Source organism: Dysidea avara, chromosome 6 (assembly GCF_963678975.1).
Source record: "Dysidea avara chromosome 6, odDysAvar1.4, whole genome shotgun sequence".
Taxonomy (NCBI): Eukaryota; Metazoa; Porifera; class Demospongiae; order Dictyoceratida; family Dysideidae; genus Dysidea; species Dysidea avara.
Window position 1 is genome coordinate 25,175,877 of NC_089277.1, and position 20,755 is coordinate 25,196,631.

General features: G+C 36.8%; 1 protein-coding gene across 1 annotated transcript; it reads left to right on the top strand.

Annotated features, from left to right (window-relative positions):
* The first annotated feature begins 96 nt into the window (after positions 1-96).
* On the top strand, positions 97-20,404 carry LOC136258969 (ubiquitin carboxyl-terminal hydrolase 16-like). The gene is made up of 16 exons (XM_066052364.1): positions 97-252; positions 2,471-2,536; positions 2,699-2,724; positions 2,793-2,858; positions 4,348-4,394; positions 6,604-6,635; positions 6,724-6,771; positions 6,824-6,904; positions 8,092-8,225; positions 8,498-8,585; positions 11,939-12,032; positions 12,608-12,702; positions 15,661-15,717; positions 17,459-18,794; positions 19,491-19,693; positions 20,030-20,404. Exons 1-16 carry the CDS (start codon positions 208-210, stop codon positions 20,324-20,326), a joined length of 2,715 nt encoding a protein of 904 aa, XP_065908436.1. The 5' UTR covers positions 97-207; the 3' UTR covers positions 20,327-20,404.
* The last annotated feature ends 351 nt before the right edge of the window (positions 20,405-20,755 follow it).

Here is a 20,755-nt window from a genome sequence, read left to right on the forward strand (position 1 = left end):
GCATGTTTATAATATAATTTATACACTGTAGCTATACCATTAGTGCCCCATTCTGACGCTTGTTTCTTGGAAATGTGCTAATTACAAATCGCTTCCTTAGATGGTGTTACATATGATTCTGGGAATCCGCGGGAAATACCCTCATGTAATAGGTTTGTGTTTAGTTTCTGAGAAAGGAGATTTCGCAGAATAGACGCTTGGTAGGGGATGAGCATTGATAGCGAAAGAGAACCACTTCTTGGTGAAGACAGGGTAAGTAGCTATATAGTATGCGCGTTCTATTCCGCGGCATTGTCGTACGTTATGTGTTTATTATGTTAAAAGTGTATACGACAGAAATTTTACCACGTCATAGACAGCAGCGTATAGTTTTACATCACTTGAATTATCGGCCTTTGCCCTCATCATCAACCCAGTAGTGCACACCTTGCATAATTGTACAAAGTATAGTACCAAATTCCCTAGTACTGGGGCTCAGAAGCTTGTCAAAACCCCACCATGTCCCCACCTTGGGTTTCTATAGAGGATTTTAGTTATCTATTATTAATTTTTGGTTTGCTGCTGTCAAAAGCCCCATGTCAAATTCCCAGTAAATGTATGGGGATCTCCAGGGGTGGGGGGCTTGACATTGATAGGTGCATTACTCCAACTCAGGCTAAATCTAGCTTGAGGAACGAAGCTGGACAAGCATGCACTCAGCAGCAACCATATCTACCCAAAGCCAAGGTCGTACATGTGGCAGGCAGGTCTACACTGTAGACTAGTTGGCCTATCCTGCAAATAAAAGAAAGGCCGGTACTAAAAATATCTGTGATTGAATAAGGGTGTCATATAGTTAAGACAGATTTTACATTATTATTTTATGGGTTTCCTGATAGGTATGCCAGGGCTATTATCATTGTCCATTATGGCCATTGTTACAGTCCAAGATTTATGCTACTCACAAAAATATGTGGCCTTTATAGGGATTAAAGCCTTCTCTTTGTAGATTAATAAGGGGCACAAGTGCTTGTTCATGTGGTATGATGAATCATGATTGACAGAAATACATTATGATCACTTTGTACACTAAAGACACATTTGGGAATTGTTATAATGCATGGCCAACAGGTGACCTTATCATACAGTGATATGGTTACACAGGTTTCATCAAACTGGTTGGGGCTAATAAGCTTATCAATAAAATCCTCACTGTTATGTCCTCACTTCCTATTACTGGTTTCTATTGTGGATGTGATTAATCTAAAATATTAATAGCTTTTGCCACACCAAACTTACATTGTCTAAAGTCCCAGGGGTAAGGCAAAGCATATATGTCAAATTTGTAGTTGGTGACAGTGGGGCTTGATAGGTGTATTGTTTTCAATTACCATAATTTGCTTTAATTTCGTGCAAATTTTTTTGTGTAAAAATATTTTCGTATGATTTACGTGAATGACTGCTCTATTAGGTAGTTCAATCTTATGTAAAAATTTTTGTGTAAGAAATTTTCTTAAAAAGTTTTGCATGCAAAAATTATTTTACAACAACAACAAAAAAAGCAAATTACAGTGTTTACATCACAACATTGATATTTTTTCAAAAGCTTTGCAAAGTATATTGCCTCAAATTTTCAATAGTGCCTATACAAGTTACAAGTAAGGTTTGTGGAACAAAAATGTGTTAAGCTAATTGATATTAGGGCTCAAACGAATAGCCGATTATTCGTATTAATATTCGTTGGCATAGTATTCGAATAATAAAATTAACCCCCGAATATTCGCACGTGATCGTTATACAATGGCACATGATTAGCTGTAAGCAATTAAGGAAGCGGAGATGATGCTATTGAATGGAAAGAATGGTGGTGAAGAAGCGAACAGTAGAAATAGCATTAGGCAGCCACTAATTGGTGAAGATGTACTAATGCTGTGGCAGATCGCCGTAAGCACAAGACTTCATATGGATTCATGGCTTACTCCAGATACTTCTACTTTGTTATAAACACTTTCCATCACAATATCGCTGCAGTAATCCTTTCAGAAAAGGCACTATGCTACCCTTTTCTTCTCAGTAAGTTATTCATAGGCTTCTTGGTAGTGACCACCTTAATTACTGGATTGCATTCATAGCAATGAAACCTTACACCGAATATTCGAGTATTCGGACAATAGTTGAGTAAATATTCGAATACAGAAAACTACTATTCGTTTGAGCCTTAATTGATATATATGTGTGACATTAATACTCATCAATATAATGTTTCTCCTCTACTTCATTTTATAACTTGCCAAAAATTCATCATTTACAGACAGACTACACGGTACACAAGTTGTGGATGACTGTGTGGTACACGTTTAACTGCGTGATAGTTATAATATTGACAGTAATTGTCAAAGTATTTATTTTTAAGAGATATAGTGGGTGCAACAAATGCAATCATTATGCTTGAGTCATAGCATTAATACTCTTTGTTCGTGATTTTATATAGATGGTTACTAAGGCTAATAATTATAGCAAATTTGATGATGAGGATGATGAAAATCCAAAGTCACGTGTAAGTAGACACATGTTCATATTAATATAGTGTGTGTAGTGTTTGTGTGCATGTATATAGTGAGTGTGTGTTGTGTGTGTTTGTGAGTGAGTACGTGCATGTTTATTTATCAGTTATATGCAGCATTGAACTGTGTGATTGATGCATTGCATTTTTATGTAGTGTGACTGTGCTTGGAGTCTGCTTGGGTACGTCATTAGATACCATCATGTATTTAAAGATTTCATGTGATTTGTGGACTTTTTCCACCATTTAGCTGGATCGGATGGTTGTTTCGTACAATATTTGTTACTCCTACAAGCTGGATAAAGAGGAAATCACAGTAAGTTTATAACAGAATGCAACTTACAGTGCAGTGTATAAAAATGTGAATATCATATACAGACCATACATACACAAGGGTGTCAGAGAAGACGTAACCAGTGAGGCCGGAGCCTTACCACTTTTTTACTTAGCATTTATTTGTTTATTTAGTAAGGCTTTACAGCACAAGTACTGAAGGTCTGTAGGACACCTAGTCCTACAGCCTGTTTGAAGATGTTAGAATTATTAAATGTGTTTGAAAAAGTGGAGAAAAGGGGAAAAAAATTCATGACTGGACCTCAATCCTATAGCCAACTGATTTACACTCTTGCAGCCATCTAATTTATGCTCAAATGCTTGCAGGAGTCTGCCAGGCAGTCAGAATGTATTCTCATGTTTAATGGAAACAACTGATGGACACAACTGATGGAAAGTACACTTGTCTAACCTGTCCTTCACCCTGAGCAGTTTCATGTACACTTTGTCTGTATTAAGTGCCTAGCCCTCTAAAAGTAATACCGTCATATTTAGCTTTAGCTTTGTTTCTCTTTGTAGAACTTTGCTTACAGTTTATCTCTTAATTCAAATGGTAAGGCTTTAGTGTACAGAGGTGCTCTTTGGGCAGTGTCCATTTTTATCCCTAAAATTAAACACTTGTCAGGTAGCTAGCTAGTATTTTGCACATGGTATTACAGCCCAAAATTGCTTCCAAAATGGCATCTCAAAATGTGAAATTTTCTTTTTGTTCTAGGGGAGCATGCCCCCTAGACCCCCTAGCTGATTCGTATACCACTTTTACCTTTACTCAGTACATACTTCTACTGTATTATCACAAAGAGATAACAAATGTTGTTACCAATTAATTATGAATACTGTATTTGACCGGTTAATAGCTGCAGCTCGTACAATAGCCACCCCCAGATAGTAGCCGCTCCACAGCCTAGAATTATTGTCATATGAGCCACCCTCGGATAAGAGTCACGGCTTGTATCTGAATATATACTGATGCAAGGATATGTTTGAAGCAGAAACTGGGCAAAGGAGTTGTTGTAAGCCAGGAAATAATGTTTTGGAGAGAAATTAAAATAAATTATACCATTAAAGGATGATTAAACAAGGTCAGTCACTCATGAAACCATATAAACACTGCAGGATGCTGCCACACAAGCCCACCTTCCACGTGGTTTTCCTTGCTGAAAGTTATAGTAGCCATGGCTATTAACCGGGAAAATACGGTAGTACTTAAAATAATTATATTACTGTAGTGATCATTACTCAAAGCTTAACTGGCAGTGTAACATCTGTATATCTGTGTAAAATACTAGTATACGGAAATTATAGCTAGTTGAAAACTGCCACATTATCCACAAGAAAAATGTGGACACAAGTGGTAGTAAGCACCACATCATTGTTGCAAACACGACAGTCATTGTGTTAATATGTGGGCTTGAGGGTAAAATTCATGGAAAATTTCTACCATGTAATAATTATTTTCTTATTTTTTGTAGGACTTGGTTTGAAATGCATGTGTTTTATGGAGAGCTACCACCAGAAGGTTTGTGTGAAGTAAATATGCAGTAGACTCTCAGTTCAGAACATATTATAGTTCCATGAGCCATGACTTAATTTGGTTGTACAAAATACTCTAATTGAACAGTCAGTACAACAGAAGTCTATACTGTAGGTATCCTCTTTTATGTGTCGTGTACTGATGCTCAAACCATACCTTTTACCTTACTTGCTCATAAAGCTGTACTACTTTTAAAACATGTGTCAAATATGCAAAACTACAATAGACTGGGAGTACTACTGTGCTTTTGGCAGCTACTGTAGACTGAAATTCTCTAATAATACATTTAGTATAATACTCTAGGAAATTTTGTGAGTTTAGAAGCATAATGCGAGAGAGTGATATAATGTAGGTGAAAAATTGGCATTTTTGCATAATAATATGAGAAATCTCAGGACCAATCACTTCCAACTATGTACCTCTTACTCTCTTATCAATATGTGACATGCTTTATGACTTTTTACAATTTTTGTCAGTAAGAATTTGCTTTTCAGCTTTATATCTGTACAGTATATATCTGGACTTATAAAGGAACAAAATAGCAGATACACTGTACAGTAGTACGTACTAGTAATACACATTTGTGACTGGATCCCCACATGATTGCACATTTTCAAATTCCATTTATTTTAAACCAGGAGCGCCCACTTTACTGAGATTGTTTTCGTAAAAGTTTGTGTGCGTGTGCGTGTGCGTGTGTGTGTGTGTGTGTGTGTACCTATCTATCTATCTATCTATCTATCTACCTATCTATGTTTGTCTGTATGCATCCACGTGAGCAAATGGTAAAAGCTGCTTTTATGTGTAAGAAGTAAAAGCGAAATGAAGTCTGTATTAACTTACTCACAGGTAAACTTTGCTCTGAGGTGGTTTCTTTTTGGCAATCTGAAATACTTTGTGAATTACCTCCCCTTCGGGTTTTACAGGCGTTTAACAATTGAGAAACAACAGTACAGGTTTCGTAGACTACCAGGAATAGCCTATCCCTACCGTGCATTTCCATTATGGTATCTTGAGCACAGTAGGGATATAATACCTCTTATTGTTTTACAGTGATTTGATATCATGGACTACTCCAACTTGTTTCAGTACTTTTTATCGATGTGCTATGGTCCTTACTCTAGTTGAAAATTCCAAATTTTTTCATGTACTTGTATGTTGTTAAAAGCAGTTTATTTAACAAGCGCTTCCTTAGCAGTGCATAGCAACATAATTGAAGAATTATGAAAATTTCATGAATTTCAATAAATTAAATATGCACGGAAATTTTCATGGTACATAACTTTCATGGATTTTGCGGTTAACAGAACAACCGTGAAAATAAAATCTGTGAAATTTTCATAGCATGAAATATTTCTTTGCGACACGCGTATATGTGTGCTAGTGGTATGACATGGACAATGACTCACACCCATGAACACTGGCTTCCCTAAATTTAGGGAAAGTTTCTTTGCTTCAAAATGTCGAATGGCAGCTGCAATTCCATGTTTTGCAGCATGTTTGTCAAATAGACGGGTTTAGTGGGAAAGCATGGTCACCTTACATAACCTAAAAAAATGCCACGTTTCTTTCTAGCTTCGCTATGAATGGCGCTTGAGATCGCTTTCAGCACCCTATTAACACAATTACTTGTTGACTGCGATACGCTGCTTGGCAAAGCGCTTGGCTTGTTAGCTTAAAGTAATGAAACCGTGAAAACTTGAGGTTGATCTGTGTAAATAAAATTGTGAAAGACTCTGTTTTAACTTGAACCGTGAAAATAAAATCACAAAAATCCTGTTTTAGTTTGCAACCATGAAAATTTCATACTGCTAAAATTTCCACATGTACTGTATACAATCAAGCTAGCGCTAACATATGGAGATCTGTGATTAATTGTTCATAGTTGCAAGTATAAGTATGTACAAGAGTCTATGGAGTCCAGACTTGTCTCATTGCATTCAACAAGATCTAGTTTTTGACATTTATATCTGCTGTAAGCTTACAAACAACAAGGCTATTTGAACTTAGTAACAACTCATTAGTGTAATAATTGCATGATCATGCCCAGAATGCGCATCTACAAACCAAACCTTATTATGATCTTAAACCTAACCAAAACCAAACCTTGTATTTGTCATTTGATCTTTTTTCTTCATGTACATGTCCTGGTATATTTAATTCGATTACAATTGATTGTATTATTTTTTACCAGCTGTGGACCCTCAGTATGGCACAAAAGTCAAGGTATGCTGTGTGTACGTACGTACCTGATGTGAAGAGTAGCTGTAGGCATCTCAATGTGATAGATATATTGGATGTTGTTAATTTACAGCGGCTAAAGAATCTTAGAAACACCTGCTTTTTCAACTCAATGAACCAAGTAAGCTGTTGTGATATTCTTTCTGCTGTCATTTCAGTATTGCGTATTTTAGAGCCTCAATCAAACTGTGGCTCTTCGTAGAGTGCTTAGAGAACCACAAAACCACCACTATGTCCTCACCATTCCTGATGAAGTAAGCTAGTTGAGGATTCTACTCTGTTCTGTAATAGTACTAGATAGCGTAAGGTACCATGAGTTGTACACATTTTTCATCACTACTCATACTAACTGGTGCTTCTAGGGCTACAAAATTGTACTTCAGTTATCAGGCAAGAATGCTGCTTTGCCAAGTTTTCAACGATTGGCCATAACATCTTCCAATAATAGTGCAGATAATGATGCTTGTTTCATGACATACTTAGTAAACCACCTTTATTCGGCAGTTATCATACATTTTATTTAGCCCTATGTTGTTTTTCATGATAAAATGTCATGCTTTATGTAACTTATTTCAGAAGGAGACACTGCATAACTTACTGTAGTATGTGACTTATGGTCTCCTATGCTACCATAAAATGTGACCAGGCCTGCGAAAACAGGGGATGTGGGAACAAACTACACCCCATCACTCTACAGGTCTTATCTCAGTACTGGAAAAGTATATTTCCATTCTGTAACTTGCATCATGATGCCAATTAAATGCTTACTAAGAGCAGAAAATTTCATTAATATAGCATAATGGTAGAAAACGTTGTGAGTGATGAAAGTGTGAAAAAGTAGGCAAAAATCATGTGCCCACATACCCTATTTTTGCAGGCCCGGTCACAAATATGTGTGTGAAATGTACATACTGTACTCATGTATTTGTAGGCATTTGTGTATGTAAAATCAAACACAAGTGTACTTGAAACTGATGTAGAGTTAAGGTAAAATGAGGTTGTTTGTCATTTCAGATTAGATTCTGAGTCCCTGCTTCACAGGCTTGCTTCATTTGACATTGCACCATTTGTGTGTGTGTGTGTGTGCGTGCGTGCGTGCGTGCGTGCGTGCGTGCGTGCGTGCGTGCGTGCGTGTGCGTGCATGTGTGTGTGTGTTAAAGTAAGTTTGTACACATATGTGACATAACTGACAAATTTATCTCATGCTACATGTGTATTTCATCACCTTTTGAATACTACTGGGTAGTGTGTATGTATAGGAATTTCTTCATGTTTCTTGATGGAAAATTTTATTATTAAAGTTTTGTGTACTACAATTGTAGTTATCATCTGCAATACTGAACTATGATATGGTTTACATAATATGACATGATAGAATGATGGACTGCAAAACACTAATCTTACCAATTGTGTGTGTGTGTGGTTTTTTTTTTTGCTAAAGGAAGATATGGATATGACAGTCAGTAGTAAATTCATCAAACTCACATTGCAATTGTGCAATTTTTATCACGAAATAGATACCACTGATTTGCAGGTTGTAGTTCCACGTGGTGTGCTTAGAGAGTTGAGCAAAAGGTGTGTAGTGAATTTGGTGATGTATTAATGTGTACTCATATCCAAGTCAAAACCAGGTCATATTTCATCTGTGATTTTGGCTCTCCTCTCTCTTTATTTGCTATTGTATTTTTTGCCTTTCCTTGGTCTTCTTTCTTCAACCTAGCTCTTCTTACACATGTGTAGGTAGACTAACATACTTAAGCATACATAGTCATACAATATTATTTTCAGTTCAAAAGTACTTGTAAACAATGTTGTTGTGTAGAAATTTAAACTAATTCATCATATAGAAATCCACGGTTTGGACGAGGAACAGAAGAAGACAGTCATGAAGCGTTGAGGTGTATATTGGATGGTCTGAAAATGGAAGAAATTGATGTAAGTACATACATTTTCAACTACCTACATAATATCTCTATGTATATATTGGACCACTCAGCTGACTACATTTCCTCAACAGCCAATTGCATTAAGTACTTGTGACTATTCCTTCAAAAACAGGTCAACTGGATGCAAACAATGCACCATCTCTTAACAAATGTATCTTAGTACTGTTGAAAATTGGCTGAAAATTACTTGGTTATAGCATTAAGTTAGTTTTAAAAGTTTATGTGACCAGATCTGTGTAAACCCGACACAATTATGCATTTTTCAAATTCCTGTTTAGTAAATATTTATAATCTACCTAGCCAAGTGCACCCTCTGGCAAAATTTCAGCCTCATATGCCTATAGCTGTAGGAGTTACAGCCCTACAAAGTAGCAACAACAGAAAAATCGATTTCTACAGCAAGTATAGGGAAAATAAATTATAGGCGCCTACAAAAATGGTTGTAATTTACCAACGAATCGAGGTATGGGGTTACAATTTTCACCATCATGTTCGCCATGAATAGAAGAATCAATTACTGGGTAGGTTTTTCCTTTACTCACTGCATACAAAGGCAGAATTTGTGAAGAATAATCGATCGCGTACGATTGCTTCAACATGATATAAACAAACGCTCATAACTTCCGTATCCTTGGGTCTACTGCAACGAAACAAAGATTTTCCAACTCCTCTTTAGCAGGCAAATAAGATGATATCCAGGGTTTTATTGTTACTCCCTTCCTTCACTAAGAAAGAGGCATTCAAACAATTTACGGAATTTTTTCAATAATACGCAATTATTTTACCCATTGTATTCAATGTTTAATACCATACCTGTTTCACTGCCCATACAAAAGTCTCAATAGTAGCAGTGAAATTTATCCCATATTTCACTGGTAGCAATGAAAAAGTTGTAATTGCTATTTCATTGGCTAGAATTTATGTTAACAATGTAGCGCCAATTGCAATTTCATTGGCTAGAATTTATGTTGACGCGTGTTTAGTACATATAGTGACAAATTGCGTACATGGCAACACTATTGCGTACATGGCATGCCTATATGCAGCGAGTATGGTATTAACTGGGAATAGCATGGGTAGCAGTGAAATTTGGGATAAATACCATGAGTATTGTATTGGAAATGGTACAACACTCGTGGTATTTATCCCAAATTTCACTGCTACCCATGCTATTACTAGTACTTATACTGGAAATTTAGGCTTGCGCGATTGTGTCAGGTTTTCGCAGATCCGGTCACATGTGGACTTTATGTGCCCACATGCCTAGGTTTTGCAGCCTCAGTCACATACGAACAATAGAATACGATACTACTGTAGACTAGGATCATGGAGGTTGCCTAAAAATATTCTCTTTAACTAGCTTCATGACGATGTCTTCAGAGCAACCCAAACTCTTCCAACAAATTTCAATAATTTTTTAAGAGAATTCTTTACTACCTGACTATTAATCAGATGCTTTCAACCAAGTGACTATGGGCTTGATTTCTTCACTGTTCAATGTTGCTTCAGCCCAAGATGTGCCTTTTTACCAACCACAGCTGTATCATGGACTTACCTATGTCTTCCATTGTGTCCCATTTCTTTTCTCCATTACTGTTGAAGTGTTGATTGGTACTTCATTAATTTATTGTGTGACTAATTGCAGAGGTTGCTTGTAATGCTGTATTATAGGTGGAAACTAAAGTGGAATGGCCAGTGTGTTTTTCAGGAATTGATACAGTGTACATGTTGAGGGACACTTTCAGTCGTAATTTCCTAGTGGTTGGACTGATTGCAGAGCTGCTTCTTGGCTTTTATCACTGTACAATGGCCAGGGGGAACATAGCTGAAAACATAGCGAAATAGCCACTTCATGTTTGAGTAATTGATAGGACATTGTTTAGTCATGCCTTTAATGTTGGAGTGGTCCATATTCAAATCCGATTGTGCATGGTCTTCAAACTGTTGTGGCACCATGCTAAGCAACAACTTGTTGCCATCGTGATTGACTCAAACTGCATCTTCAACTATGTATATACATGTCATCACACTGCTGTGATTCCATAGGCAATGGCAACAACTTGTCAATTTCCTTACCAAAATTATCCCACTGTCTGTCTTGAGGACTTGGTGATGAGGTGTGAGCCTCAATTTCTTCAGCTCTTTAACACAAACATGTTCAGTTTTCTGTACTTACTTTAACATTACATGTTGACTTTAAACAACTTATAGAACTTTGCGTGGGCGAGATCAAAGGAAAGGTGTACTTTAAATTTCATAAAGTACACTCTCAGCCGGCCAACAGTGCTTCATACCACAAAGAGTGCTTTATTGAACGATAAAGCACTCTTTGTGGGCAATAAAGCGCAATTGCCCACGTGCCTTAGTGCAGGCTAATAGCCTGCGGGGCTCGCGTCAGTACGACTAATCACCCACACCAGTGAGGCTGATAGCCTTGCCGTGCTGAGTGATCAATCACCCCAGCCAATACAAGTTCTACCACTGGATTGCTTTTATAGACATACCTAAATGCTTCAATGATGGGTGGGAGAAGGTAACATTACTGTTACATTTGTTAATGTAAACGGACAAGTCCTGGAGATATCACGAAAATATTTCGCCATGTGGCTCACAATAGAATCGATTGTGGGTCGTGAGCAAAACCTGCCAAAATATGCGATGAATGTCTTCCATGCCAAACTATGGTGAACTACGCATGAGTTACTTTGTTAAACTAGTTTGTGTGCATTCAGGCTGCTAATAGTTCGTGCAACATGTGTTAGTTACGAGTCCTAGTGTATGGAGCTACACGACTAGAAAGTTCCATAAATCATTTAAAGCATAGCCTTGCTCGTGCTATATAAAAAATGAAGTATGAGGCGTGCGGCTTAGATTTTAGCACTCGCGGCTATGCTTTAACATAATACGTATAATGCAATCTCACAATGGCTCACTTAAGATATACCCATACTAAAAAGCCTCCATTATCTAGAAGTTGTACCCTTGAATCTTCGTGTTTTAAAAATTTTGGCTTTAAAATCAGTTAACATCCCCATGCTAGATCTCTAACCTACACTTAATAGTTTTTGAACTGCAATCAGTAATAATATAAAAATAATATAATCACGTTTTATTAAAATACAAAACCAATAATTAAATTAGATAATGCTGTAATGGTACGTAGGTTTTTAACACATACCTCAGCTTTATTTGAACTGGGTCAAATCCAGGTCAGATCCAGGTATGACCTGGATTAATATCCCAGCATCTAGGTAAGTGGTGCTGACCCAGTTTCTGGTGTACAGTATAATTATTCAACATACATGTATGTAATTAATAAATGGCATTATTGTTCTCTTTCAGAAAATCAAGGCCCGTGTTTACAAAAAGTATGGTGTCACTGAAGATAGTGAATCTCACAAGAAGCTTGATCCAGAAGACAGAAGATTACTTAAAAGTTTGTAAAAGTGTTGGTTTTTTTGCGTACACTAGGAGATATGGACTTTCTGGTAATTGATAATATATAGGTTAACCCACGTTCCATTATACTTATAAAATAGTTTTTTATTGCATGACTAATAGAAATGCCATTATGCTTTTATGTAGTGGAGAATGAATGAAATTACTTAGTGATTTGCAACAGCAAACTTTGAGTTGATAGATGATCGGAATACTGATACATGCTTCAGCTGCCGATTAACTGACTTGACAAAGACAGAACGCAGATAGACAAAGAACTTTGTAACTTACTTGATTTGCTTTATTTTCAGCTATGATGCAGCCATTAAACAGCATTGCATGTTGATTTTTCAGTAGGAAAACACAATCCCTACAGTACTACTGTACTGTATGATATGCACAAAATTGATACAATAATTATTTGGATTATTACTCTAGAAAGCAATATAATAATTTACTGATAGTTTATAATTGTATAATCATCTCTACAATCAAAACATTCACGCTGTATATAATACACTGTTGTACTGGTACATAAGTCTTCGTGATCCTAAACTTTATGAATGACTGTAGTGTATCTTCGCATGGCCAACAAGCAGAGTGTGCCTATCGAGACTGTATTTGGTGGGAAACAGATCAGCACTACCATTTGCCGAGAATGTTTGACAGTGAGTTAATTCTGTAATATGTACAGCACTAACAAAGTTATATTAATTTAGGGTACTGTATGTTACTTGGGATTTAGTATATACAATATACATACATATATACATGATTCTCGTTTTAAACTAGTAGTACATGTGATCGAATCTCATTTAATTATCTGGCAATGGGCCTTATCCGCAATTACAAAGGTGGCATCATAATTGGCGATAGTGGGGGCATGTTATCACACAGTTATTGAACTGAAGGTTTTTGGTGGTTTATTTGACTTGGAACCATTAGATGATAATGGTGAGGAGTAGTAGATGTATTGTGGCAGTGTGAAATGGGAGATCCTAGAGAAAGCAGACCAAACTTATTAAATGATATACAAATACACTCACATGTAAGTATATATGCTTCATGTGTGTCTTTTCTTCATTTTATAAAAGTTATTATACGTAGCAAATGCCATCTCTCCCAGTACTTCTATGTGCAAAGTACCACCATCACTGTTATGCTGAGATGTAATTTAGTTTGTGGTGTAATTGTGGATAAGGCTCAAATACACACAAATAGCTGTCATACATATGTACACATACATGTATAAAACAGCACCACTCAAATGCAACATTGCACTTGCATCACTCATGTCTTGCTTGCTCACACTCGATGCTTGAAAGAAAATTTGAGTATTTAGTGATAAGTATATGCTTTCAAAATGAAACCCTCAAGCATTTTTATGCACATCATGTAAATTATTGAGCGATTGGTGAGTGGTAAACGGCCTAAAATTGGCTGGCTGGTATAGCCAGATTGAAGCAAGACTGATGATCTACTACAACTACTGCTGCTGCTACTATGCATACATATAATTACTTTAAAGATATACACATGTATATAAATGATTGTTGGGTTATAGCGGACTACCTCTATGTATTGATAAATTGCTTTGTGGACTAATTGAATCTACCATTCCATGAGGCGTGAACAGTGGACAGTAGTTGTAGTGGTTATAGAGGCATTGTGTTTATACAGTGCCAGTGTAGTTGATTTTTACCACAGACTGAAAGTAGCAGTGAAGCTACTGAAATGTGGTCACAAGGAACAGTGTACATATTTCATACAACATTAATGCTTATTTATTTTTCCTAATTGCTCAGCCTCAGTTTGAGGATTAATGTACATGTGTAGTATGCATACAATATATGTGACCAGATTTACAAAAGCCCAACACAATTGAGCAGTTTTTGAATTCCTGCCTATTAAATATTTATAATCGTCTTAGCCAAGTGTACTCTCTGCAAAGCTTCAGCCTCATATGCTAATAACATTCGAAGTTACAGCCCTACAAAGTAGCGACAACAGAAAAAATGGATTTGTACAGCACGTATAGGGAAAATAAATTACAGGCGCTTACAAAAATGGTTGTAACTTACCAACAGATTGAGATACGGAGCTGAAAGTTTCACCACCGTGTGTGTCATAAATAGAGGAATCAATTACTGGGTAAGTTTGTCCTTTACTTGCCTTTCTTCACTGCATACAAAGACAAAATTTGTGAAGAAAAATAGATAACATACAATCTCTTCGACGTGACATAAAGTATTGCTCATAACTTGTGTATCCTTGGGTCTACTGCAACGAAAGTACGATTTTCCAACTCCTCTTGAGCAGGCGAATAAGATGATATCCAGGGTATTATTGTTAGTCCCTTCCTTCACTAAGAGACTAAAAATTTAGGAAATTTTTCAGTAATACTGAAGTATTTCACCCATTGTATTCAATGCTTTATACTGTAAATTTATGTTTGCACGATTGTGTCGGGTTTTTGCAGATCCGGTCACATATGTGACCGGATTTAGCAAAATCAACCATATGGGTGCAAGAGTCAAAAATGAGATAGCCCCAGCATGAAGTTGCTGCACTATCAAGCTAACAATTTCCGTATCAAACTTGTCAGGTCTGCTTTTGGTAAGCTGTTTTCTGGCGACCTGTATAACCATGCCAGATGTCTGTACAGGTCTGTGAAGAACAGGGAAGTACTTAGGGGGGTTCATAGACTCTGGACAGAGCTGAACATGTGATGTATGTCTGTTTTGTGAGATTTCAGTCTATTTCCTGCCTCTGACAGGCTGTTTTATTGTCTGGTGCCTTCAATTACCATCGTCATCCATTTTGTGGTCTATTTCTTTCCTACCGCACCACCCCCCCTCCACCCTTTTTGAGGACTTGTGATACAGCAACACTGATGAAAAAACCTATCTAAAATGGCTGGAAACTCTACAAGGATTACAGTACTTTGGCCACCAGTTGCTCTTAAAGGTTGTGAATTGCTCCATCTTTGGTGAAAAATCCATATGTGTAGCTGCCAAGGCTGGTGAATAACAATGCTTTAAATTATTAAAATACGTTTTTCTCTAAATCAACAATGCGCCCATACGATTAATTTTCCAAACTTCTATCACATGTTGTACTGCAACATGATCAATATAGACATTATAGAGTTTTACATTATAGAGTTTTACATTATAGAGTTTGACATTATAGAGTTTGACATGACATTATAGAGTTTATACAATGTACAATAAGTATATTATAGTTGATAAAATAACTGGTCATCAAATGGTCAGCAATGAGGAAAGTCTGTTCTGGCTGCTACTGCAATAAATTCTACCAGCCAGCTGAGACTTTGTTATCTAGTTAGGTAATAAGCAGGCATGTCATGAATTAGAAACAATATAATAACCAGCATTTTATCATGAACTCGCACATCCCTTGCAGATAACTCATGAATAGAGCTCTCGCAAGCAAAATCTACTCACAATTCTTCAAGGTTAACCTTTACTTGCAAATCGCTTGAGTCTACTCTTGACTCGAGAAAACAGTGTGAGCAAGTGCAACATTGTGTTTGAGTGGTGTTGTATATTACAATTATATTTTATGCCTTACTGTGTATTAATTTTATATATTGCATTTGACAGCCACTACAAAATGAAGAGCCTATTTTTGACATTTCACTTCCTTTGCCAGCTCCTAAGGTTAGTAATAGTTTGTATGAGTGTTTTATTGAACACATGAAGGGTTGGAAAGTTCACTCCTATTACGGCAATACTAGCAATATCATCTGTTCCCAAGCATCAAAAATAGTAGTTTTAACTATTCAATTAGCTGTAATGGCTGAACATAAGAAGGCATATTACAAAATAGCATTGCCATTCACTCCTCTAGTCTAGATAACTTTTTTGTTGAAAATATTAGTTATACTCTATCTGAACATAACTAGCAGGATAGACATTTTAAAAAAATAGGAATGTTGGCACTATTAGCTACTTAAGATTTCTAAAAACTTGGGAGTCCACAGAACTGTATGTCCAACTGCATTTAAACATCAATTTGGCCATAGCCTTCAATGATACCTAGAATAGTTTGTACAGCTCCTCACATTGTGCGAAGACAGTCTATAACTATCAACCCAGGCAAAATGATCCTGCAAGAACTTTAAGCAAGATCTTGCAAGAGAATCCTGCAAGAGGTTTCCAGGATCTTGCAAGACTCTTGCAGGAGATTCCTCTTACAAGAGAATCCGGTCATTGCTTGCAGGAACTTGCAGGACTCCTGCGGGATCTTGCAGGATCATTTTTGCTGGGAAGCTCCGCTTTATTTAAAGTGGACAAATGTTTCATTGTCTGACTTTGTGGTATATGTGACCAGAACTGCACAGACCCAAGCTTAAGCATTTACTACACAGGGTTTGTATTTCCAGGGACGGCTACTTGAATTTGTAAAAAGATTGAGATTCTCTAATAGAGCAGTCATCGTAATTATACTCTAATAGAACTGTCATCGCGATAGAGCATTCAGTATAGAATATAGCCACTGTTAAAATTGCACTGCTTGATCTAAGCCATTACATTTATGTTAATTGTCTTTTCAAAAGTTCCAGTGGGTCATCTGCGTGGCATTGCATTGAGCTAATTGATCATGCATTAGCAATTACAAGCAAAGCTAGCCTCCAAATGCCATTTCAAAGCATAATTTTTCTTGAGAAAATATGCCCCCCCTGACCCCTAGCTCGGTATGCTGATGCATGCTATATGCGCTTAGCATACACAATTGAGTATCACACGAAAGAGTCAGATTTAATTATCACATTAGATCAATAAAAAGTAGTGTGCAGATGGGCACTCCACACCTATAATCAGGTACATGTGCAGCTGAAACACTACAGGATGCAGGTGAAAAGTTGCTACAGAGATAAAATTGTATACATGCTTTGTTATTGTTTACACTTGTCATATACGTACAGCTCAGTGTCTAAAAAACCATATACGTAAGTGTTACACAACATGTGCCTGGTTTACAACACTAAAAGTTGTACTTCACCATTGTTTACACTCACTTTACAGTCTGTACAAGGAATATTAAGTAAGTACTTAGAATTCACATCTATATTCCTTCAGAAAAATTAATTGAAAGCTTAACTGTGGGTTTTAATTACATTATTAGAAATAACTGCCATAATCTTTCATTCAAATTCCCAATTCTATCATTTGTTTATGTACTAATTTTATATTACAAGTGTGCTAAGCTTTACATGTAATGTGAGTTGGACTCTCTATGGTGTAGTGATGTATGATACTGAGACATTGCACTTCACAGTGTTTGTGGAGATCTTAATTGTATGATGATTGCAAATAGTTAAACTATAAAACCCTTTTATTTTATATTGTGTTGAATGTTCAGTAGCCACAGTTTTAAATAAAGCTTATCTACTATCAGGAAGTTGGAGCTTCTATCAATCAACATCCTCAGAAAAAAGATCAAGACAAAGAGCCAGATCAATCAAGCATAACAGAAATTTCATCTAACTTAGATGATAACAAGCCAACTTCGATGACAGAAACATCTCTTAATAACACCTCTAGCCCAACTACTGATGGTGAGGTTGCTATGCTCGTTGATATCTCTGAACCTGCAATGACTGATCAAGATGATTCTGCCACTGCAAAAGAGAGTGGAAGCAGTGTAGCCACTACTGTAGACATTACAAACACTGACAATTCAATCACTACAAAAGAAGATCAAGATGATTCAACCACTGCAAAAGATGATCAAGGTGATTCTGCAAAAGATGATCAAGATGATTCAGCCACTGCTAAAGATGACCAAGATGATGTACACACTACGAAAGTTGAGGATCAAGCTGGCGATCACACTACAAACACTGATCAAGATGATTCAGGCACTACACAAGGTAATAAAGATGGTGGACACACTGCAAAGACTGATCAAGATGATTCTGCCACTGCAAAAGAGAGTGAAAGTAGTGTAGCCACTACTGTAGGCATTACAAACACTGACAATTCAATCACTACAAAAGAAGATCAAGATGATTCAACCACTGCAAAAGATGATCAATGTGATTCTGCAAAAGATGATCAAGATGATTCGGCCACTGCTAAAGATGACCAAGATGATGTACACACTACGAAAGTTGAGGATCAAGCTGGCGATTACACTACAAACACTGATCAAGATGATGTAAATGCTACAATGGTTGATCAAGATGATCTATCTATTGCAAAAGATGATCAGGATGATACTACTACAAAGGATGATCAAGATGTTGTAGCTACTACAAAGGATGATCAAGGTGATGTAAAAGATGACCAGGATGATACTACAAAGGATGATCAAGATGTTGTAGCTACTACAAAGGATGATCATGGTGATTCAGTCACTACAAAGGATGATGTAGTCACTACAAAGGATGATCAAAATGATTCAGTGCCAGGAAAGAATGACATAGTTGGTGAAGATACCTCAAATGTTGGTCTTGATTCAGCTAATGTGTCAGATAAAAAATCTGTTGAACTAAATGACACTGAGATTTCCTCCAGTGGTAAGAGTCCAAGTTCTACTGAATATGATCAGGACATAACTCTCAGCAAAACTAGACTCAATGAATACGTTAAAAGCAAAGGTCTTCACTACCAAGTGCCTTATGAAGTAGCTAAATGCCCTACAGGTATAGAAAAGGCTCTTCAAGATTATACAGCACTGGATGTATTGGATAAGGACAACAAATTCATATGCCAAAATTGCACACTAAAACGTAAGACTAGCTAAATGTGTGGCTGTAGCACTGAAACACTGTCATATTAGTATACAAAATACTGAATTAGTTTATGTGCAAATACAGTGGATCCTCAGTTATCCGAACAGCTTTGTTTTTATATAGTCAGCCTAAAGTAGTGAAATTGTTCAGATAACTGAAGCCCATTGATTTGTATGCAGAGCTTCATTCAACTACTCTACTAGAACAGTTATTTACTCTAATAGAATGCACACTTATGACAAAATACTCTAATAGAACAGTCGCATTCAGATAATCAAGGTGTTCGGGTAACTGAGGTTCAGATAAGCGAGGATCCATAGAATTACCGACATGCAACATACATACTTAACTGTGTAGGTAAAACCCTTATCCCCATGTACAGAGTATTTCTGCCTGTTACAGGTCACTCTTTTTAATGTAATTACACACATGAATTGGTATATAACGAAATCTACCAACAATCAGGCCACTATGTGGAAAATAGCTACATACATAGATATAATAATTTTGGACCTACATATTGTTCAGTATTTTGTATAATAAATTACAGCTGCTTATGGTTTATGCTCTCTTATAATGTCGATAGAAAAAGTGAGTGATAGTAGCACTAAGGTATAATAGTGTATCTTATTGTTTGGGAGTTTAGAATGCATGCTAAATTTTTACATTGATGTGTGTATATGTATACTGTAGGTGCTAAGCCTGATGGTGATCCGGATGATGTGGCACTTTGTTTGGTCAGTAAACAGATTGCAATCCATCAGCTACCGCAAGTATTAATCCTGCATGTTAAGAGGTTCACTATTGAATTTGATGGAGTGTTCAAAGATACTCAACACATTTCCTTTCCTTTCAAGTTAAACATGGCACCATACTGCACCAGAAAATGTATGGAGGTATGTCAGAATATGATGCCATTATTGAGAGAAACCTGTGCTGTACTTGTAATTTGTATGGCACCTTTACATGTAATGAGTAGCATGTATACATATTTGGGACAGGGTTGAAGGCCATGCATGGATTACCAGGAGTATCAGGGTCACCTGGGTTGTAATTTGTTGGGCCAACAAATTATGTTTCAGACCCAGCTTTTTCTACAGTAGTACAGATATGACGGTTTAAGTGCTCTGTTCAGCTATATTAAGCCCAAGTTTTAGGTCATTCCCATTTTTATATTGAGCCCTCTCACAGCTGTCTAGTGTATGTGTTCTACAAGTTTAAACTGTTTACAGGGTATGGCTGATGACAACAATGAGATTTGGTATGGGTTGTATGCTGTTGTGGTCCACGATGGAGACACGCTGGAACATGGTCACTATTTTGCTTATGTGAGAAGGCGTCCTGAAAGGAAACCCTCTGAGATACTACCTACAGCAAACTGGAAATACGATCAGAGTGCTGCTGATGATGGACCATGGCTCTATGCCAGCGATGTAACAATACGTGTACCAGAACAACCTCGTGATGAGGTGAAGAAGCAGGAAGCATATATGTTATTTTATGAGCTGTTACCAAAAGTTGAAATGTAGTTGACAGCCATGTGCATACTGAAACACTGCATACTAATGCTGCACTTTTTGTTATCAATAATAGACATAATATCTGTGTGTAATGTTGTTGGAGAGTTGCAGAGAACACATAAATGTATGTAAAAGGAAGAATATCCAGAATATATAGTCCACCAATGGATGCTATGTTGGATCTTGACCAACTAGCTTTAAGTATATTATATGAAGGCATAGATACCCTGATTGCTTCCAAATTGAGTTTACAGAATATGTAAGACTGGAAACTAAGTCCTGAGAGTGAGAGTGATGAACCACAGAATGGCCATGGGTTGTGACAATTATAGGAATGTGTAAACATGCTTTAATTAAGGTGGTGTATTGTGTTAGAGCAGTCAACCATTTGATCCTTCAATATCCAAGTTGGCATAAATGAAGAATAGGTATTCAGCA